Source organism: Puntigrus tetrazona, chromosome 15, assembly GCF_018831695.1.
Source record: "Puntigrus tetrazona isolate hp1 chromosome 15, ASM1883169v1, whole genome shotgun sequence".
NCBI classification, from domain to species: domain Eukaryota; kingdom Metazoa; phylum Chordata; class Actinopteri; order Cypriniformes; family Cyprinidae; genus Puntigrus; species Puntigrus tetrazona.
Window position 1 is genome coordinate 20,261,658 of NC_056713.1, and position 18,323 is coordinate 20,279,980.

The 18,323-nt window shown below is 36.3% G+C and overlaps 2 protein-coding genes across 3 annotated transcripts; one reads left to right on the forward strand and one right to left on the reverse strand.

Moving 5' to 3' along the window:
- The first annotated feature begins 69 nt into the window (after positions 1-69).
- LOC122358794 (protein lin-37 homolog) lies at positions 70-5,531 on the forward strand. Its single transcript, XM_043258683.1, has 10 exons — positions 70-199; positions 1,267-1,320; positions 1,399-1,465; positions 2,387-2,437; positions 2,550-2,579; positions 3,142-3,227; positions 3,323-3,477; positions 4,699-4,830; positions 5,077-5,150; positions 5,254-5,531. Exons 2-10 carry the CDS (start codon positions 1,287-1,289, stop codon positions 5,330-5,332), a joined length of 708 nt encoding a protein of 235 aa, XP_043114618.1. The 5' UTR covers positions 70-199; positions 1,267-1,286; the 3' UTR covers positions 5,333-5,531.
- A 7,574-nt stretch (positions 5,532-13,105) lies between these two features.
- On the reverse strand, positions 13,106-16,170 carry LOC122358791 (C3a anaphylatoxin chemotactic receptor-like). 2 transcript variants are annotated; one of them, XM_043258681.1, is made up of 3 exons: positions 15,848-16,170; positions 14,086-14,509; positions 13,106-13,971 (listed from the first exon to the last, which is right to left on the reverse strand). In XM_043258681.1, the coding sequence occupies exons 1-3, from the start codon at positions 15,915-15,917 to the stop codon at positions 13,476-13,478; spliced, it is 990 nt and encodes a 329-aa protein (XP_043114616.1). In that variant the 5' UTR covers positions 15,918-16,170; the 3' UTR covers positions 13,106-13,475. The 2 variants fall into 2 exon arrangements, with proteins under 2 accessions (XP_043114616.1, XP_043114615.1); XM_043258680.1 differs by having other exon boundaries at positions 13,106-14,509.
- Between the last annotated feature and the right edge of the window lie 2,153 nt (positions 16,171-18,323).

The following is an 18,323-nucleotide window of genomic DNA, read 5'->3' on the forward strand; positions in this document are numbered from 1 at the left end:
AATTGTTGTTTACATTGTTGTCGAAGACAGTTAACCAGCCAATAGAGTTTCGTATTTTGTGATCGACAGCAAATTGAACCAATAAGAGCGCTGCGCTATCATTTGCTGCAGCCAATGACGAGCCGGGAATCTCATTGCGCGCGGAAGAGGAATGTCGGATTGTGACAGAAGTCGATCGTCGGCAATCTTTCAGCTAAGGGTAGGAAGGCGAATAGCGTGTTGTTTTATATTTATTAAGTGTTTTAACTTTCCCAAAGGATGTTATTTAAAGTATTACGGTATTTATAAGGGATTTATGAAGCCGACGAAGAGTTTAAATACCGTTATTCAAAAATTTAAGTGGTTTCCTAGCTAGCTAACGTCAGCTGTTTATGTCATTGTAGCTGATTAGCACCATAATAATGTCGTTGTATTTACGTTTTTTACACTCCTTTCTGTTTTGCGTTGTGATTGAATTTCAGACTTTTTGCATTATTTTAAGAGGTTCCACAAAAATATGACAACGACCATCTAGGAGTACCAACTTTTCCAGGATTTTCAGTGTGTCTATGTGTGTGTTAATCAAGAACGCAGCTTTTGTTTGTCAGTTTCCACTGGCTACAAAAGAGACGCTTGCGTAAAATTCAATGCATCATTGTTTCGCTACAAAACCACGACTGGCTCTGCAGCCCTTTACCTAGATTAATTACTTCAGTACCCCCCTAGAAGCTTGCGTTTTGCAAGTGAACAGCACATTATTGTGCAATCCCAACAAAATAATATAGACTTTTGCAATAAATGTTCCCTTCTGGTGGAATGAACTGCCTAACTCAATCCCAATACTTCCATCTTCATCTCCATCTATATTTAACCCTCTAATTATATTCTTAAAAAAGAAAAAGAAAAAAAAAGCTCCTCTGTTGTTTTTGTATTATATATATTTGTTTATTTTCATTTATCATACAGTTATAAGGCCTCTGACACTAGCTTGCTCAATTCTTCTTCTATTCTGTCTGTTTTCTTTTCATTTATTGTATAAATGGGGAAAAAACTTGCTTTGACTCGACTTGTTATAGCAGTTGCATATCATTGCTACTTTGATTTTGATTGCTTTCATTTTCCTCATTTGTAAATCACTTTAAATAAAGTGTCCGCTAAATGTAAGCGTGCACACGAACCCATATATAATATGTAATTGACTTAATTGTGTGTAACATTTGTGTGTTTTTGTACCAGTTATATAGTAATTAACACATCACTTAATCCTCATCTGAAATAAAATTACAGGAAACAGACCAGGAGGTACAATGCTTCACTGTAAAATCAAGACTGAGAAAACAGGTGAGAAAACAGCTTCTTTTTCCATTTCTGGTTTTGCATGCGGAGTGTCTGTGTGATTAAACAAATGTTGTTTTGCAGACGCTGGGGCTCGAAACCGCCTTGATGCGGTATTGCAGGGTCTGGTTGAGAGGAGTGACAGTGAGAGGTTAGTGCATTAATCGCCTTGAGCTGTGAAAGCTTTAGACTGTAACCGCAAGGCTACAAATGGACCTCGTGTAATTAAAGATTATTAGTAATGGGTCCACTTTAGAAGATTGTCTTAATGTAATTTCATACTGTGAAAATTTCAAATGAAAGTGCTGCGAGATGTAAAACAGTCTGTGAGAACAAAGTTAATGTATGATACACAATCATTAGTGATACAGCGATTCACATCGATATATTGTTGTGAAATGTAACCTGTATTATCATAAAGCTGACTTTACTCGCATACAAGCTGTACACTTGTATTTTTATTGTCACAAAATGTTAATTATCGCTTAGCTGTACTCTGCTAAATAACTTTAAGAAATGGAGATATTATAAAAATGAACATCCATGAATTTTTGTAACTCCGCTTTGAAACTATACTATAGAAGTAAATCCAAATTGACTTTACAGTTAAATGTAAAAATTATGTCTACTGTAATAAATTAATGTATTTTCAACCTGTAACCACTGTCTACCACCTGCATGCCTAAAGTATTTTTAGTCTGGTGTTTTTTTGGATCTTCCTCAGACGTGGAGAACCAAATATTTAGGACATTAGGGAGTTCTAGGAAAAATCTGAACATAAATACCATTTATGGCACTCCAGAGATTTAGTTTCCACTGAGCTCAGAGAAATATGCAATATTGATCCACAGCTTTCTCGTTGGTCTGAGGTTGTTTTCTGCTATAATTATAAAGAAAATCAAATCAGTAATCATCAACAGTAATGATTTAATTTGTTTAAACCTTTCCAAATATCCAGAATTGTAACATTTCAGGAAAGGGAATACTGGCAATACATAACTAGATAGCAGCTCTCTGGACAAAATTGGCATTTGTATTACTTTTTTAATGCTCTTTCTTCCTTTTCCTGCAGAGAGCAGAATGAAGAGGATTCTGGGAAAATGGTGACAGACTCTTTAAACAAGTATGCACATACATTGTTTTCGTTTAGCAGAAAAGTGTTTAAGATATACAATTGTTAAGATTCATTTGAGTCATATGTAATGCAATATAATTTCTTTCTTTCTCTTGTACAGGGATTTGTCGCCTTCTTCTGCAGGGAAAAGGCAAGCTGAGTCTTTTCTGACCTTTATTTGAAAGGACTAGTTTACCCACAAATAAACAGTTGCTGAAAAATGACTCGTCCCCAGGCCACCCAATACGTGTTTGTCTCTTCATCCGAACAAATTTTGAGAAATTTCTGATAAATTTGCCACTTTCTCACCAGTGGATCCTCTATAATGGACTATTGACTCATATTTTGTCCAGAAGTGACACTTTATAGTTAAATATTAATGATGGATTTGTTTATTATAAATACACAGCTTTTCACTTCACATAACATTAGCTAATGGACTGGAGTCGTGTGAATTATTATGATGTGTTCTGATGGCACCCATTTACTGCAGAGCATCCTTTGGTGAGCAAGGGATGTAATGCAAAATGTCTCCTAATCTGAAAAATATCTCATAAATATTAAATATATCAACCAGCCTTACTACCCGGCCTGCAAGATTCAAAGAGTGCTTTGTAATTATTTATAACAGTAATATTACCAGAAAAGTCAATATTCATTCCTGACTGGTTTGGTGGAGTTTGCTTTAAAAAGATCCTTTTTGCTTTTCGCAGACCATCTTCGCGATTCCCTCAACACAGAAGGAAGAAGCGTAAAGAGATGGATGATGGTCTGGCAGAAACCAACCAGCACAAACAAAGTAAGAACAACATTCTATAAGATAAGTTAAATCTTGATCTCGTAAGAAGCATTTCCTGTTTTCTTACATGCTCCATGTCTTGTCTTTTCCATCAGATGCTTATATTATCAAGTTATTTGACCGCAGTGTGGACTTGGCTCAGTTCAGCACCACCACGCCGCTCTATCCCATTTGTCGGGCATGGATGAAAAACAACCCGTCTGAGAGAGAGAACAGCACCCAGCCCCCTCACAGCTCTGGGGAGGATGAGGTCAAACTCAGCATTCGCTTTGCCATTATGTTAAATACTCATCCCCATCGAACCATTGAATGACTCTAGAATCACACAGTTGTTTTGCAGTCTATATAACTGTACTTGAAATCTAATGTTGATGTTTTTTTCTCCAGGTTAAAGCAATAATTTCCACAAAAATGAGAATTTTGTCACCATTTACTCACCCTTGAGTAGTTCCAAATCCGTATGCATTTCTTCTGTTCTGCCGAACACAAAGGAAGATATTTTATTTATTAAAAAAGTTTATAACCAGGCTGTTTTGGGCCACAGTTGAATTCCATAGTATAAAAGAAAATACTATAAGAGTTGATGGTGACCAAAAACAGCCCAGTTAACAAAATTTTTAAAAAAGAGGTAAATGATGACAGATTTAACATTTTTGGGCGAACTATTCCTTTAAATGCAAGTGTCTCTTATATTGCCATTTGCTACTTAAAGTACATTACTGGAAGCATAAGTAGGGCCACTTAAAGGGTACTTTAAGTAGGGCCACGGTTCTGTTTTATTAATGCACATGCATTATATGCACCAAAATTGTTTGTTTAAAATGTTTACAGTTGTCTAAACAATATTGTGGAAATATGACTGTTTTTGTTGATGGGTTAACAGCTGTTTATATAATTCTGCCTTTTCTTGTAACACAACAGAGTTCCCACAGTCTTAGAAATGCCAGAAATGTTTTATTCCCAAACCTGGATTAGTCATTTAAAAACATAGATATATAATCTATAAAATAAGTCTAAATTAATTCTTATTGGATCGAATTAATTATAAAGTCAAATGTGGGACCCCTGATGTAAATGTAGGCATGTCAAGCACCCTCACATATTTGTTAATATTAATGTTTATTCCAGTGCTTGTTGCATTATAGACCATGGTTATTAAAGTTAACTAAAAGAACAAAAAGTAAAGTAAAACCATAACAACTTTGTTTAAACGCTCATTTAAGGCATTTTTATCTAGTCATAGTTTGACCTTGAATCAAAAGCATGTAGTATAAAATTATATAACTATCCAGTAACTTTTTTTTTGTATTCCCATTCCCCTGAATTCATGTTTTTCTTTTGAATTTGCTCCTTTCACCACTGGGAAGTGTCCTTGGCTTCACTTGTTAAAAAAACAATTCTATAATGAGTAATTAATGCCAAAACTATCATTAAATTGGGGGAAACCACTCTGTGATTCTTATTCTTTCAGATGACTGACATGTTGAATGGCAAAGCACAGAACGTGTACAGGCTTCCTCCACCTGTTTCCTGTCCAGTAGGTTCAGCTGGTGACCCCGTCAATCTCAGAATTCCACCTGTAGAGAAAGCTACAGAGAGCCAGGTGAGCTTGACACACAGTCTACAGGAAGCATGAATCTTTCCTTAGAGATCTGCGTTTTAAGCAAACCGCTAAATGACAGAAGATAAAGTTTCTATTAAAGACCTCTGCTTAACTCTTTACTAGATGTTGATAAGAATGGATAAGAAGCTGTTTGCAAACTGAATTGGTCGTCATCCTTGAAATTGAGTTTGCAATACTAATGTTGCTAAATGGTGTTCTTCATGTGGATGTTTTTTTATTTTTCAGTCTGTAGATGCTGCAGCAGGCACCTCACCTCTTATCTTCAATCACATCAAACGCTGGAAGAAAATCAGACAGAAGTATACTCATCATTCTATCATTTCTACTACATTAACAGAGGCAGAGGGATGTTTACAGATGAAATGAGTATATGTTGTTTAGCGTTTTTTACATGTGTTATAGGTGGAAGGAGGCTTCCAGTAAGAACCAGCTGAGATACAGCGAGAGCATAAAAATCCTTAAGGAAATGTATGAACGTTAGTTCTCATACATCACAAGTGCATCGGAGAAAATATGCGAAGGCAGTGAAACAAAGATGTCCAGGAATGGAGCCTTCAAGGAGACTCAAGTGGTTAAACCAAAACTTTTAAATTGAGAGTTGAAATAAATGATTTTGTATTGTCTTTATTTTTCCCTTTAAATACAAGAACTTCAAATAAACATTACAGTACTAAAAATGAGTTTGAGGTGTAATTTTGAGGTGCCCTTTTTTCAACTTTCAACACTCAGTATTTGTTTAGCATCTACCTATTTGCGTGTGTAATGTGTTTTTGCATATGGCCATCTTCTCTTCTGCAGAAGCTGGTGCCCTTTGTCCAGACCCCATTATTCCTCACACATGAACATATAGAGGGTTAAGACAGCTGTTTATAAAAATCTGACATTCAGCAATCGCTGTACTAGATAAAAATCCAAATTCTCATTTGCAATTGCCATGTGACAAGCATGCAATGGGAGTCAGCATACAAAAAAAGTTCAGGATTGCAGCAGTGACCTTTTAAGCTGTTTGACTTGTAGTGCAATATCTATATATGAAGATACAATGACTATGAAGGGGATGAGGTAGCTCACTATGAATTCAAACTTCAAAATTTCAGAATGCTCAAATTTGGTTAAGTCAAAAAGGAAGAGTGCCACCAAGGTATGAAATCCACGCTAGCATACAGAAGATCCTGGCTTTCGTTCTTTTTATTTTTAACCCACACAATCACCCATGTGCACACACATCAGTCCAGACTGATAACTACCAAAAAATATGCTTGCAAACATGTTTAGCCTCAACACCAAGTGAAAAACCCTGCAAACTGGGTCACTGATGTGGTGTCTTCCAAATAAGGGATGGATTTGTAGGATTGGAGAAATGATGTTGACTGCTGCCTTTATTTTATAACCAGCCACCAATATAAATATAGCTGCAAGCAGCAATTACGGGACCAGACGCTTCCAGTGACAAAATGAGGAGCTAAGCATGGCACGAAGCAATAAATGCAACAATGAGTAATTGAAGACATTTTAGGATAATTGTAATAGAAATGGCTGAAAACCCACAAAGTTTGTGTCGTTGTGTCAAAGCTTTGCAGAGATATAGCCTCAGACTCATTTTGGCACCTTTGCCTATAATGTGTAGCAGCAATATACAAAAATGTTGTCTATCAATACAAAATTAACAACCTTTTGTCAGCACGGTCTGAAGATGGTCTGTCACGGTTTTGGTGTTAATTGTACTAACAGTTGAGAAGGAGTTTGGAAAAGTAGGTTTTTAACACCAATAAAATGGCGAACAGGAAGTTCAGATTTCCTACTAGAAAATTGGTATGTATATTGTCAGAATAACCCATTGAATATTTTGAGACCAATTTGAGTTTCATTAAAATAGGCTAATGCAATTAAAATTATTAGCATTTTTGGAAATTTCATAGCTAAAGGTTAATGAATAGCGTAATAGTCTTGACCAATAGGTGGTGCTGTTACCAAATTGATGTGGCCTGGCCAGTGTGAGGTGACAATGGAAAATACAAAGTTTGGTGCAAATATGTCAAACTTATGCATAGGTACAGCCCTCAGATGCAGTTTGGCATGTTTCCAGCAAATTTGTTGATGCGTTAAATGAAAACCATTCCGTGTATTTATACAAAATCCATAACGTTCTGCCAGGTTGGTCTGAAGATGATCTGAGTCGAATTTGGTGAAAATCAGAGTAACGTTCTAGGAGGAGTTAGAAAAGTAGGTTTTCAACATGAATCAAAATGGCGGACAAGAAGTCAATAGGTAAAATAGGTATTGATGTTTTTGAGTACCATCAGGGCATGGTGCTGAACATTTTTTCAAAAATTATTTTTGAAATGATATGCTAATGCGCTGTGCCCATCAGGCCATTGTGCTGAACATTTTATACTTATAACCTGTTCTTGAGATACAGCAATTTAGAATTGGCCGACACCCAAAACATTCTTCACGATTCTTCACGATTTTCTTCAAGAAATGTTGCAGGTCGATTCTTACTGATGTTTGTGGTTCTGTGCCACCTCCATACCTCGTTATTGGCTGATGTACTGATAAGTGCAAAATGTCGTATAATAACTTGATGTGATTGCACCATCATGCTTCATCACTTGAGCACTTGCTACTTATCAAATGACGCGTACTTTTTGAAAAGATTGATTTTACTTGTGAAATGATTTAACTTCTTAGCTGTTTTACTACATTCTGATCGTTCAGTAGCGGCACCCAACAATCTATTTTCACATTTTTTAACATATCATGTGCTCATATCATCTAATATCATACATATAGCACCATATCATCTAATTTCAACATATCACATCACTGAACATCAATCAATCAAACGTTTATTTATAAAGCACAATAAAAACATTCAGGAGCCGTTTCATTTTGAGCCTTAGAAATAAATAATGCAATTTTAAACTCGACTCGACTGTAACGGACCGGCAACCAATGCAGAGAGCATAATAAAGACGAGATTTGATCAAATTTTATATTTGCTTGACTTATTCCCATATAAAGGGAATTGTAATAAACAAGCCATTATGAAACAAATCTTTCTCAAACCCTAAAATAATAATAATAACAATGATAATAATTGCTTTTGATAATCTTAATTTGTAAGAAACTGGATTTAAATAGAGAATTTATCTGTTACCGAACTTCAGCAATCAAAGTAACACCCAAATGTTTTCGCAGACAGTTTTCTGCGGGAATCCATATCACCCCAACCATAATTGAGGGTTCCTGAAGACCCAAACACAATGACCTGCATTTTGTCCACATTTAGATAGAAAAAATTAACCAAGCTTAGATCAAATCAGGACACAAACAGCCAAGAATCAAACCTCTACGTGCTATTTGTTGAAAAGTGTGTCTACTGGTGCGTCAAGATTCGGTTAAAATAAATAAAAAGCAGAATTGCAACTCTCATGGCATCAGATCAGAGCGTAACGCTTGTCAAGTCCCCGGTGTCTGGCGCCAGAGACAGCAGCAGTTACACCTCGGTGCAACGGGAGGAGGGGGTCGGGTGGAGCACCTCTTATGGTGCATGGTTGTTTTTGTTGGGAATAATGCAAGAAAAGAAACATGTGCAACAGAAAGGCGAGCAAGCAAGAGTGGGTCAGGAGAAAACAATAAATCGATCAAAAACGAGAATGAGATTCCACCTTCATAGCGTTGCATTTTACGTGACAGGGCAACAAAACAGCGCTGACTGCGAAGAGTACGTCGGTTGAGGAAGTGTCAGACTCAGCAGTGTCCTGGCCTCCTTCCCAGAGCTTTGATGCTTCTCTCTTTTCTCTAGCTCTCTCTCTTCTATCTCTCACTCTTTTTTCTGGCTTCTGCGTTTCTCCTGGCATAACAGCAATCACATGCTTGTTCAAAGACAAATACGTTTAACGATCCTAAGCCTCTTTTATCATTTTCTTCAAGGGCAGGTAGAGTTGGCTGTCGTCAACATAGAAATGAAATGAAATCCCACGTTTGGTAAGGATGTACCCCAGAGGAAGCATTTACTGTGAAAGCCTAAAAATCCAATTTATCAAATGCAGATATATATAAATATATATATATATATATATATATATATATATATATATATATATATATATATATATATATATATATATATATATATATATATATATATATATATATATATATATATATATATATATATATATATATATATATATATATATATATGTGTGTGTGTGTGTGTGTGTGTGGTTTTATTCAGAATGGTTCATAGTTCATAACAAGAGATCATCATAACAAAACGAGCTTTTGCATTGTTCTAATGGTGCTAATTGTAATGATGCTGGTCAGAATCATTTTGAGATGATTTTTTTTTACACGTCTAACCATTCATAAAATGCATTATGGTTGAGAAACCAATTTTTTGGTCTTTAACGTCCCATGATGCACATTTTAAAGAAGATATTAAACCAGTGGTTTAAACCATTAAACCAATGGTTTTGTAACATTTTTATCACATATATTTTGACCATCACAATCAATCGCAGCATGCAATGGTTTTATATTTTCTCATGTTTACTTTTTTGCGTATAATGTGAGACAAGTAGTTGCTTTTTTGTCAGGCCATTTTTTCACACAGTGATTTTTCATTTTTTTGTTATTTGTTTTGCTGCATCTCAGCTGTTATTTTACAAAATTTCATTTTAAGATTTCTTTTTCAACATTCAAAACTTCATTTTAAGGTTTACAGAAAGAATTTGTTTTTTTTGACCCCTGACGAGAGGTATCATACGTCTTTAAGCCAACAAGGAAAAAGCCAAACACACCGTTTTAAGGCGCATAGACGTAAGATCAAATGAACTCAAAGTGAGCGCCCAGGAACTTAAGTACTCAGACCAAACAAGGATAATTAACTAGGCACACCTGAACAGAATAATACAATCAGCCCAATGCGGTAACGGTGGAAAAGGTAAACAAAGTCCAAATTAACAGAAACCTTGACAGTAAGAGCTATTATTGTAGCTATTAAAACACGTAAAAACTGCCATTTAAAACACGTTTCAAAAAATAAATTGCTGCTCAGACAGCAACATAGCGTTGGCCCAGATCTTACCCACATCTGGCTTGTGTGAAATCTATGCGGGCTGGATCTGGGCTGACACTGATGGCTGTCTAAGTGGATATGTAGCCCTCTTAAAACTTACATCCAGATCATACTACATCAGTTAATTGTGATGCATCCTATTAAAAGTAACCAAATTCTGTTTAGCCATATGTTCAATTTCCAAAAAAAGCCAGGTGTTCCTCTGAGAATGCGCTTTCGAACACCTTCACCAAAGATTGCTTGAGCTTTTTCTTCACACATGAACACGTACAAGAAGGGATTCAGGCAGATGTTCAAGTAGGTATGACTGACTATGAAGAGCCCTATCTGGTCGAAAACACTCTGGAAGCTGGTCAGATTGTCTGATATCTCTGTAACAGTTCATACATCCGCATTTCGAGGAACTTGCAAACATAAAGAAGAAGGCCAGGATTACTGCTAAGATAATACAGAAGGGTTTTAGTTTATTGTCTCTCCTGAGGTGCTCGTACTCTGATTGCCACATATGAAGCCAAAACAGAACACTACCAGATCCGTAAAGCCAGACATGCACAGAGTTTTTAGTGGAGAACTGGAATCCGTTTCCGAAAGATGACTAAAGACAGACTGCAGTCGACTGCAGCTAACCAAATAAACAGGCAAATTATCTTCGCTTTCAGGACGGTTCGTTTGCCCCAGGCCCACACCACCACCCAAGTGGACAGGCAGTGGTCCAGACTGATCACCGTCAGCAGGAAAGTGCTGGCGTACATATTCAGCAGGCTGCACGACATGCACATAAAGTCACCAATTTGAATTGCTCATAACAAAACACCTGCGATAATTAAATAAGCAGCTAATAATTGGTAGGAAACGAGAACAAAGGAAAACTTATCAGAACAAGCTAGAAGTTTATGAAAAAAAGAAGCTAAGAAAAAAGTAGTCTGTGACAGACACAAACATGTATGTGTACATATATACTTAGATATATAGAAGAAGGTATTGCAAGAAATGTTAAACATGCTCAAAATTGAAAGCTTACCGGTCTTCTAGCTTGTATTGCAAGTTCATCTAGTTTCTATTTCTTAGAAAAATATATTTTTAAGGGCGAGAGAGGATGACTTATCACATTAACAGGATATGTAGAAATGAATTGCATAAGTTGCCGTAAGTGTCATAAGTCATAGTTATTCTAGAAAATCTGATGAAGTTTTGGGTCATAGGTATAAATAAAAATGTAATCATCAGTTTAAATATATATATATATATATATATATATATATATATATATATATATATATATATATATATATATATATATATTATTGTCCAAAAGTTTTAGGCAGGTGTGAAAAAATGCTGTAAACAAAGAATTATTTCAGAAATATAAATAATTATTGTTTATTTTTGTCAATTTACAAAATGCAAAGTGAGAGAACAAAAGAAAAATCAATATCAGATTTTGCCTTCAAAACAGCAGTTCTTCTAGGTAGACTTCTACACAGTTTTTGAAGGAACTCGGTTGGTAGGTTGTTCCAAAAAGCTTGGAGAACTAACCACAGATCTTCTGTGGATGTAGCCAGGCTTCTCCGGACAGTAGATGGGTGTATCTGGGTCCCACTGGTTTCTGCCAGTTCTGAGCTGATGGCACTGCTGGACATCTCCCAATTTTAAGGTTAATAAGCATTTGCGTTTTTTTCTGCTGCACTAAGTTTCCTTGGCGACCACTGCATCTACAATCCTCAATGTTGGCTGTCTCTTAGTGCTTCTTCAAAAGAGCTTGAACAGCACATCTTGAAACCCCAGTCTGCTTTGAAATCTTTGTCTGAGAGAGACCTTGTTGATGCAGTATAACTACCTTGTGTCTTGTTGCTGTGCTCAATCTTTCCATGACATGAAACTGTCTTTCACAACCTCACCTTGGTATCAAAGTTCGGCTGTTCCTCACCCAATTTTAAGCCTCCTGCACAACTGTTTCTGTTTCAGTTCATGACTGTGTTTCAACCTACATGTGACATTGATGATTATTAGTACCTGTTTGGTATAACTGGTCGATCATACACCTGACTATATTCCTACAAAATCCCTGACTTTGTGCAAGTGTACCTATAAAAATTGGTACTGGTTAGAAAGCTGGTTTGTTCGCTCACTTTTGTAAATAGACGGCATCCTTTGTAATGTTTCTTTTTTTTCTACTCATTGCTTTCAACACATGGGGGCTTTTCCAGGAAGCAGGTTTTGTGACATACTCGGGTTTATTTAAGTAAGCAAGCAGATGATCTCAACTTTCAGTTTCAAAAATGGAGGTAAATTTCAGTATATGCAAGTAGCCATAGCAACTTGCTCTCTGAAGATAACCTGCGCTGAGTAGGTTATGTTTGAGGGTTAGAATAATTCTGATATGGTTATTATATTTATTACAATAGTCATATATTATAAGCAAACAATATAATTCTTATTTTTCTGGATTTAAGATTAAACGAAAAAAAATAATTACACCACCACCAGTTGGCAATATGCGGCAAGTATTTTGAACAGAAGAAGTAGAAAAGAAAAAACAGCATGGCTCGCTTTTTCTTAGCGACGGTTTCCATAGAGACTAACTAACCAGGAACAAACTCTATGTTGAATGAACTTACTCCCGGACACATTCACAAGCATATCTTGATAAATGAACCTTGCTTTCTGGAACACCTCCTTCAGTAGCTCCTCACCGTAAGAGGAAGTGTATTTCAGTACTGCCAGCTGCTCAATGCATTGTTGATATTATAACATAAACACATGTCATACTTGTTAATAGCATAGTGCTTATGACTCTGGGCTGCTAAATGTGCACAACGAACCGAAGTCCAGGTTTCTGAGTTCATACAGTCACTGAAATGTGATCATGTGGTTATAGATAGATAGATAGATCATCATGTGTTTTGTGTGTTAGTGTGTTTCTGTATTTTTATTATTATTATTTTTATTATTATAGCGCAGTGATGTTAAATGTACATTAATAAAAAAAAGAATAACGCGACTATTTAATGCCTAGTAATAAGTGAGACAGAAATAGCATAAAAACTGTATTTATAAAAAACTGAGGAAGACTACAGGCAGAATGTTTAAAACAGATTATCATCGCAAAATAGATACTAGCATTAAATTGACAGAATTACAATGGGGTTAAAACGCTATACGAACAAGTCAACATAAAGTATTGAAAATAATAAAAGTTTTCTACAAAATACACTTTGATAAACAAAGACAAATCATTTGTATGTTTTCCACAAAAAGCATAAACAATGCAAATTGCTTTCAATACAACTAAGCAGCAACAATTTATTCAACCAATGGTGTGAGTTTGAGGCGGGGTTATCATTTTGTCCAGCCAATGAAAAATAGGGGCGCGTGAAAGTCAACAATGAAAAGTGGCTGTTTTTAGTTTGATGGCGTTTAAAAATCTTTAACACAAATTGGCACTGAACCTCAGGCAGGCATCAAGGCAATGATGTTGAGTGATTTATCTGATCGTTTCAATCTAACTTAAGGAACGAATATCTCTGAGGCTGATTTTCTAACAGCATGTATTGTTGTCCTGGCTGCAGCCGCCTGACGAGACGATTGTTTCGTTATTCTGCTTGAAATTTTGCGATTCTGAGAGACGCGAACATGTGGAAGGACGAGATGTTCGGAAAGGCAGGTGTTCCTCAGCGAAAGCCGTCTCCAGCACCAGCAGCAGAGACTGTTTGAGCTTCTTCTTAAACTCCTCGCACATGAACACATAGAGAATGGGGTTCAGACAGCTGTTTAGATGAGCCACGCAGTTAACGAACGGTCCAATTTTTTTGAACTCGCTTGCAGCGTTGGTCCACCCATTTATACGCGCAACTATATGAGACAGCTGTTGAAAGTGAAAAGGAAACCAGCATATGAAAAAGGCCAGGATCACAGATATGATAACCCGGAAAGGCTTGAGCTTCTTTCCTCTTTTGAGACGTTTGGCTCGCACTCCGATAGCAATGTACGAAGATGCGATGATCAGGAAGGGGATGAGAAAGCCCACTAAAAACCTGTAAATGATCAGAGACTGTAAGACGTTGTTGTTGGATTTAATGGAGCATTGATTTTTCACTACCGAGCGGTACAAAACAAACGGGATGCTGCAACCCATGGATAAAACCCACGTGAGTGAACAGATGATCCTGGCTTTGACCAGAGTTCGTTTGTTTTGAGCCCAAACTATCACCCAGGTGGACAGGCATCGGTCCAGACTGATAGCCGTGAGCAAAAAGATGCTGGCAAACATGTTTAGCACCGCCACGAAGGAGACAAACTTGCACATGAAGTCACCAAAGAGCCAAACCTTCTTAATGGCACGAACAATGTAGAAGATGATGATTAAGATGAAGATGAAGTCTGCGATCGCCAGGTTGAGAAACCAGATGGAGTTGACGGTCGTCTTCATTTTGTAGCCGGTCACATATATGACGAGCCCATTTCCAACAATACCCACAGCAAAAACGACAAAGTATATGAAAATATTGAAGATTTCAATGCCTGATAAGTCTGTCTGCGTCGAGTTGGTAATCTGCGCCACACTGTTGTTAGCTGCACAAAAAAAACAAAAAGACAATGGTTTATGGCAGAATTAACATTAAATAAACATTACATTTTACTGTACATTTTGTCATTTTTTTTTCTGAATCCTAATAAAAAAAAAAACAAATTTGCAATCTAACAAATCTTTTTTCGGACCTTTTCCCCTGTTAACATCTCGTAGTTCTTACTTTTTCCCTGAAAAAAGTCATAACGGTGAAATATAATGTAATTTAATGTAATGATGCAATTCCTTTTTTTCATTTCATTTTTTTTTCTTCTGTGGAACACAAAGGCTTCCATGCTTAACAGTTTCCTGGAAAAAAAATATTAGTGATGATTTTCATTTCTGCATAAAACGGATGCGTGTCTACAAAGTACATTGTTTATTATTGTTGCAATTTTATTATAGTTCAGTTAGAATTTTACACTGTTTTAGTCATTGTAAATAATGCTAAAAATAAAATAATCGTCAAATTTTAATCATCAAAATTATGAGGCTCAAATTAAATGTTTTTAACAGGAGTTTCTCATTCTTACACCAGGCGGCAGCCTTTCCTATGCTCTGTATTACATTTAAAATACATTATGTATATTGTAAATAATTTTAACATAAACAAGAATAAATGAGAGTACTCAGCTTGTTAACTTTTAACTTTGTTTTTTTTTTCACTGCTGAAAATAGGGCTGTTAAAAGAAAAAAGTCTGTCAGCAAAACCTTGTTGCACAATTCACATGCACTGTAAGACCACAAAACACTAGCCAGTATGAAACAGGAAAGGCTCTAACTCATAAACAATATTTTATTGTAGTTCTGAGCTCAAAACTGCTAGCAGCCAGTTTTGCATTTAAGCAAATAATTTTTGCATTGATACAGCTGCAGAAACTATATTAACAGCATCCTGTACCCTGTATGACCACAGCTTTTTAACCACCGCCGACTGGCAAGCACTAAGCATGTTTCTAAAGCCACAGAAAACATATACACAATATTTTTGTTTGTCATTTTATCTTAGGGCTTGAAAAGGGTTTTCCAGATTAACAGCAACAGGGAGAGAAGATCCCTGTTTCCGTTGGGATAAAGTCTAAACTTTCATCTCCAGTGGTCACGCTGCTTAATCTTGATTAAATCTCCCATTCAGAAGAGGTCAAGATAACGAATCTCAACCAAAGGGGTGGAGGAATCAAAAGATGCATGATGCACAAAACTGAATTACAGCAAAAGAGCCGATTCACCCGGTTCTTTTCATGGGGCTTCATATCTGTCTCAGTAAAACACAAATTTGGTATAGTTGCAATATAGGTTTAAAAAGTGTATCGAACGGGAATATTGCGTAATTGCATTCTTACCCATTTTTAGTCCTTTCTTGTCTGTCCTTCCTGCAGGCGTATTATCAAGCTCCACACAGCGTCTTTGCATGAACAATTGCTGGTTGTTTCCCCTTTACTTAAATGAAAGAGAGAGTGGGGTGGAGTGATGATGCAACCAGGGAACTCTGCTTCTGCAGAAAACTGCTTTAAATATTAGCTTTCAAAGGAAAAGATCTTCTACGGTGACCCAGGATATCACTATAATTATCATCCTAATTCGTCAAAAAAAAGAAACAAATTTATTAGTTAAGACAACAGCCACCAAAAACGAATTGGGTGGAGAGAGGATAATTAGTCCTGCAGTTTACCATAGATCCTTCGAGCCTGAAATGCAAATTTGGCTCACCACATTCTGAATGTATTATGGTTTATCTTTCTTTTTGAGTGTTTGAAAGCAGCGAAGTAGGCGCCATCTAGAGGCTATGAACTTATTCCTAATTCACTTTGGTTAAAAGCGTCTGCTAAACGAATAAACGCGGATCTCTAAAAAGGCAGACCTTTTAAGCCATTCAGGCTAGTTCGTCAACCGTCCATCTTTTGGTCTTTTTGCATTACGATACGAATGCAAACCTGATTTACGTACATTAGGAAGTTTTTCATGGTAATCTGGAAAACAAGGTGTTGTTTTATATTCGAGAAACTGTAGATGTTCTCAATACATTGACTGATGGCAAAAGTGAGATTTATTATAATTGAACATCAATTAAAAGTTACTTTTAAAAATGTAACTTTTACTTTGTTTGTTTTTTTACCTTTTCAGGACACACAGTTTTTGCGTCCCTGACTCATTCTTGAACGCTCACAAAAGAGAACAGGTCCAGTGTCAACTAGAATCAAATTAGCAATGCCAGACTTTACTAGTTTCCTCATATATAAAAATACTCGTCTTTTGAACTTTCTAGCAGTAAAGGAACGTCTGCCGCAAGTACCTCTAGGAAAATTACTTTAGTATGTTTTACAGTGAAACACTATTTCAGTATTTTTCAGTCTTGATAGTTAAACAAATGAATAACAAAAGCACTTGACAAGCCCAGCTAAACCTAAAACAGACATTTCCTGTAAATGTCTTTGATTGGTTGATAAGGATGTTGTTCGGCACCCTCAAAGATTTTGGTTTACAAACCCACTGCACTTGGTGAAATCACGTTCACTGTGAAATTTATTTGTGTGTGTGTGTGTGTGTGTGTGTGTGTGTATGTCTGCACCTGGTATTTGTCACGTTATGGAAACCAAATCCCTACAAGGATAGGAATACGAGTACATTTTGTGGGGACAGTTTTTAGGTTCCAATGAGGAAACAAGCTTATAAAACATACCGAATATTTTTTTTTGAAAATCTAAAAATGCCAGTAGTTTCCTGTAAGGGGTAGGTTTAGGTGAAGGGCTGGTGAAGGACACATACAGTCTGTAGAGTATATGGAATGTCCCCATAAAACATGGAGACACAATGTGTGTGTGTGTGTGTGTGTGCATGTAAAAGGGCCCATCATTTCCAACAGTTTTTTTCTCCATATATATATATATATATATATATATATATATATATATATATATATATATATATATATATACCATTAAAATGTATGATGTGATATAATATCGCATCGCTACCCGATCTTATGAATGTGTGTATATAAACAGTACGCCAAACAGAAATGAAAACTTGTGGTATAGATAACAAAAAAATGACTTTGGCGTGTTTATGCTACACAATGGGTAGGATTGAATTTGTGGGGTAGATGCGTATTACGTAAAAACGTCCTATCATTTGCACGCCAAACATGTGCATTTCAAGTAAATGTCAAAGTCCATTTTTGCGTATCAATACAATGATAAAGTTTTTCTTTTCCATACTATTTACAGGGGCGGATTTAGTGAATTATATGCATCTACACACACCTAGATCAGCCTTGAGTTTCTTTTCTGTAGTGATGCTTGCTTCTGCATAATGTTGGCCCACAGCTGTGTCCAGTGTTTTGACATTTTTAATGTGTACGTGTTATAATGGGATTCTTTCATTTACATGAAATGTATTAATTTAAACATATACTGTGTTCTGATGCAGCTAAATTCTCAACAAAACAGTTGTCATTGATATATTTCACTGATTCTGTTGTCATACAATGGGATGGATGTGAAATGTGACTGAAAAGCGACCCCTTAAGACTACATAACCAGCTCTAGCTTCCAAGATTAGTACTCCAAGCCGTCGTCTGATAAAATCAAATAGACTATATGTAAAATAAAGACAATATGCTGTTATTTTTGCAATATTGTTGCATGTAAATTTAAAGAAACAGCATATCTGAGAGAGAGAGAGAGAGAGAGAGAGAGAGAGAGAGAGAGAGAGAGAGAGAGAGAGAGAGAGAGAGAGAGAGAGAGAGAGAGAGAGAGAGAGAGAGAGAGAGAGAGAGAGAGAGAGAGAGAGAGAGAGAGAGAGAGAGAGAGACCGTTA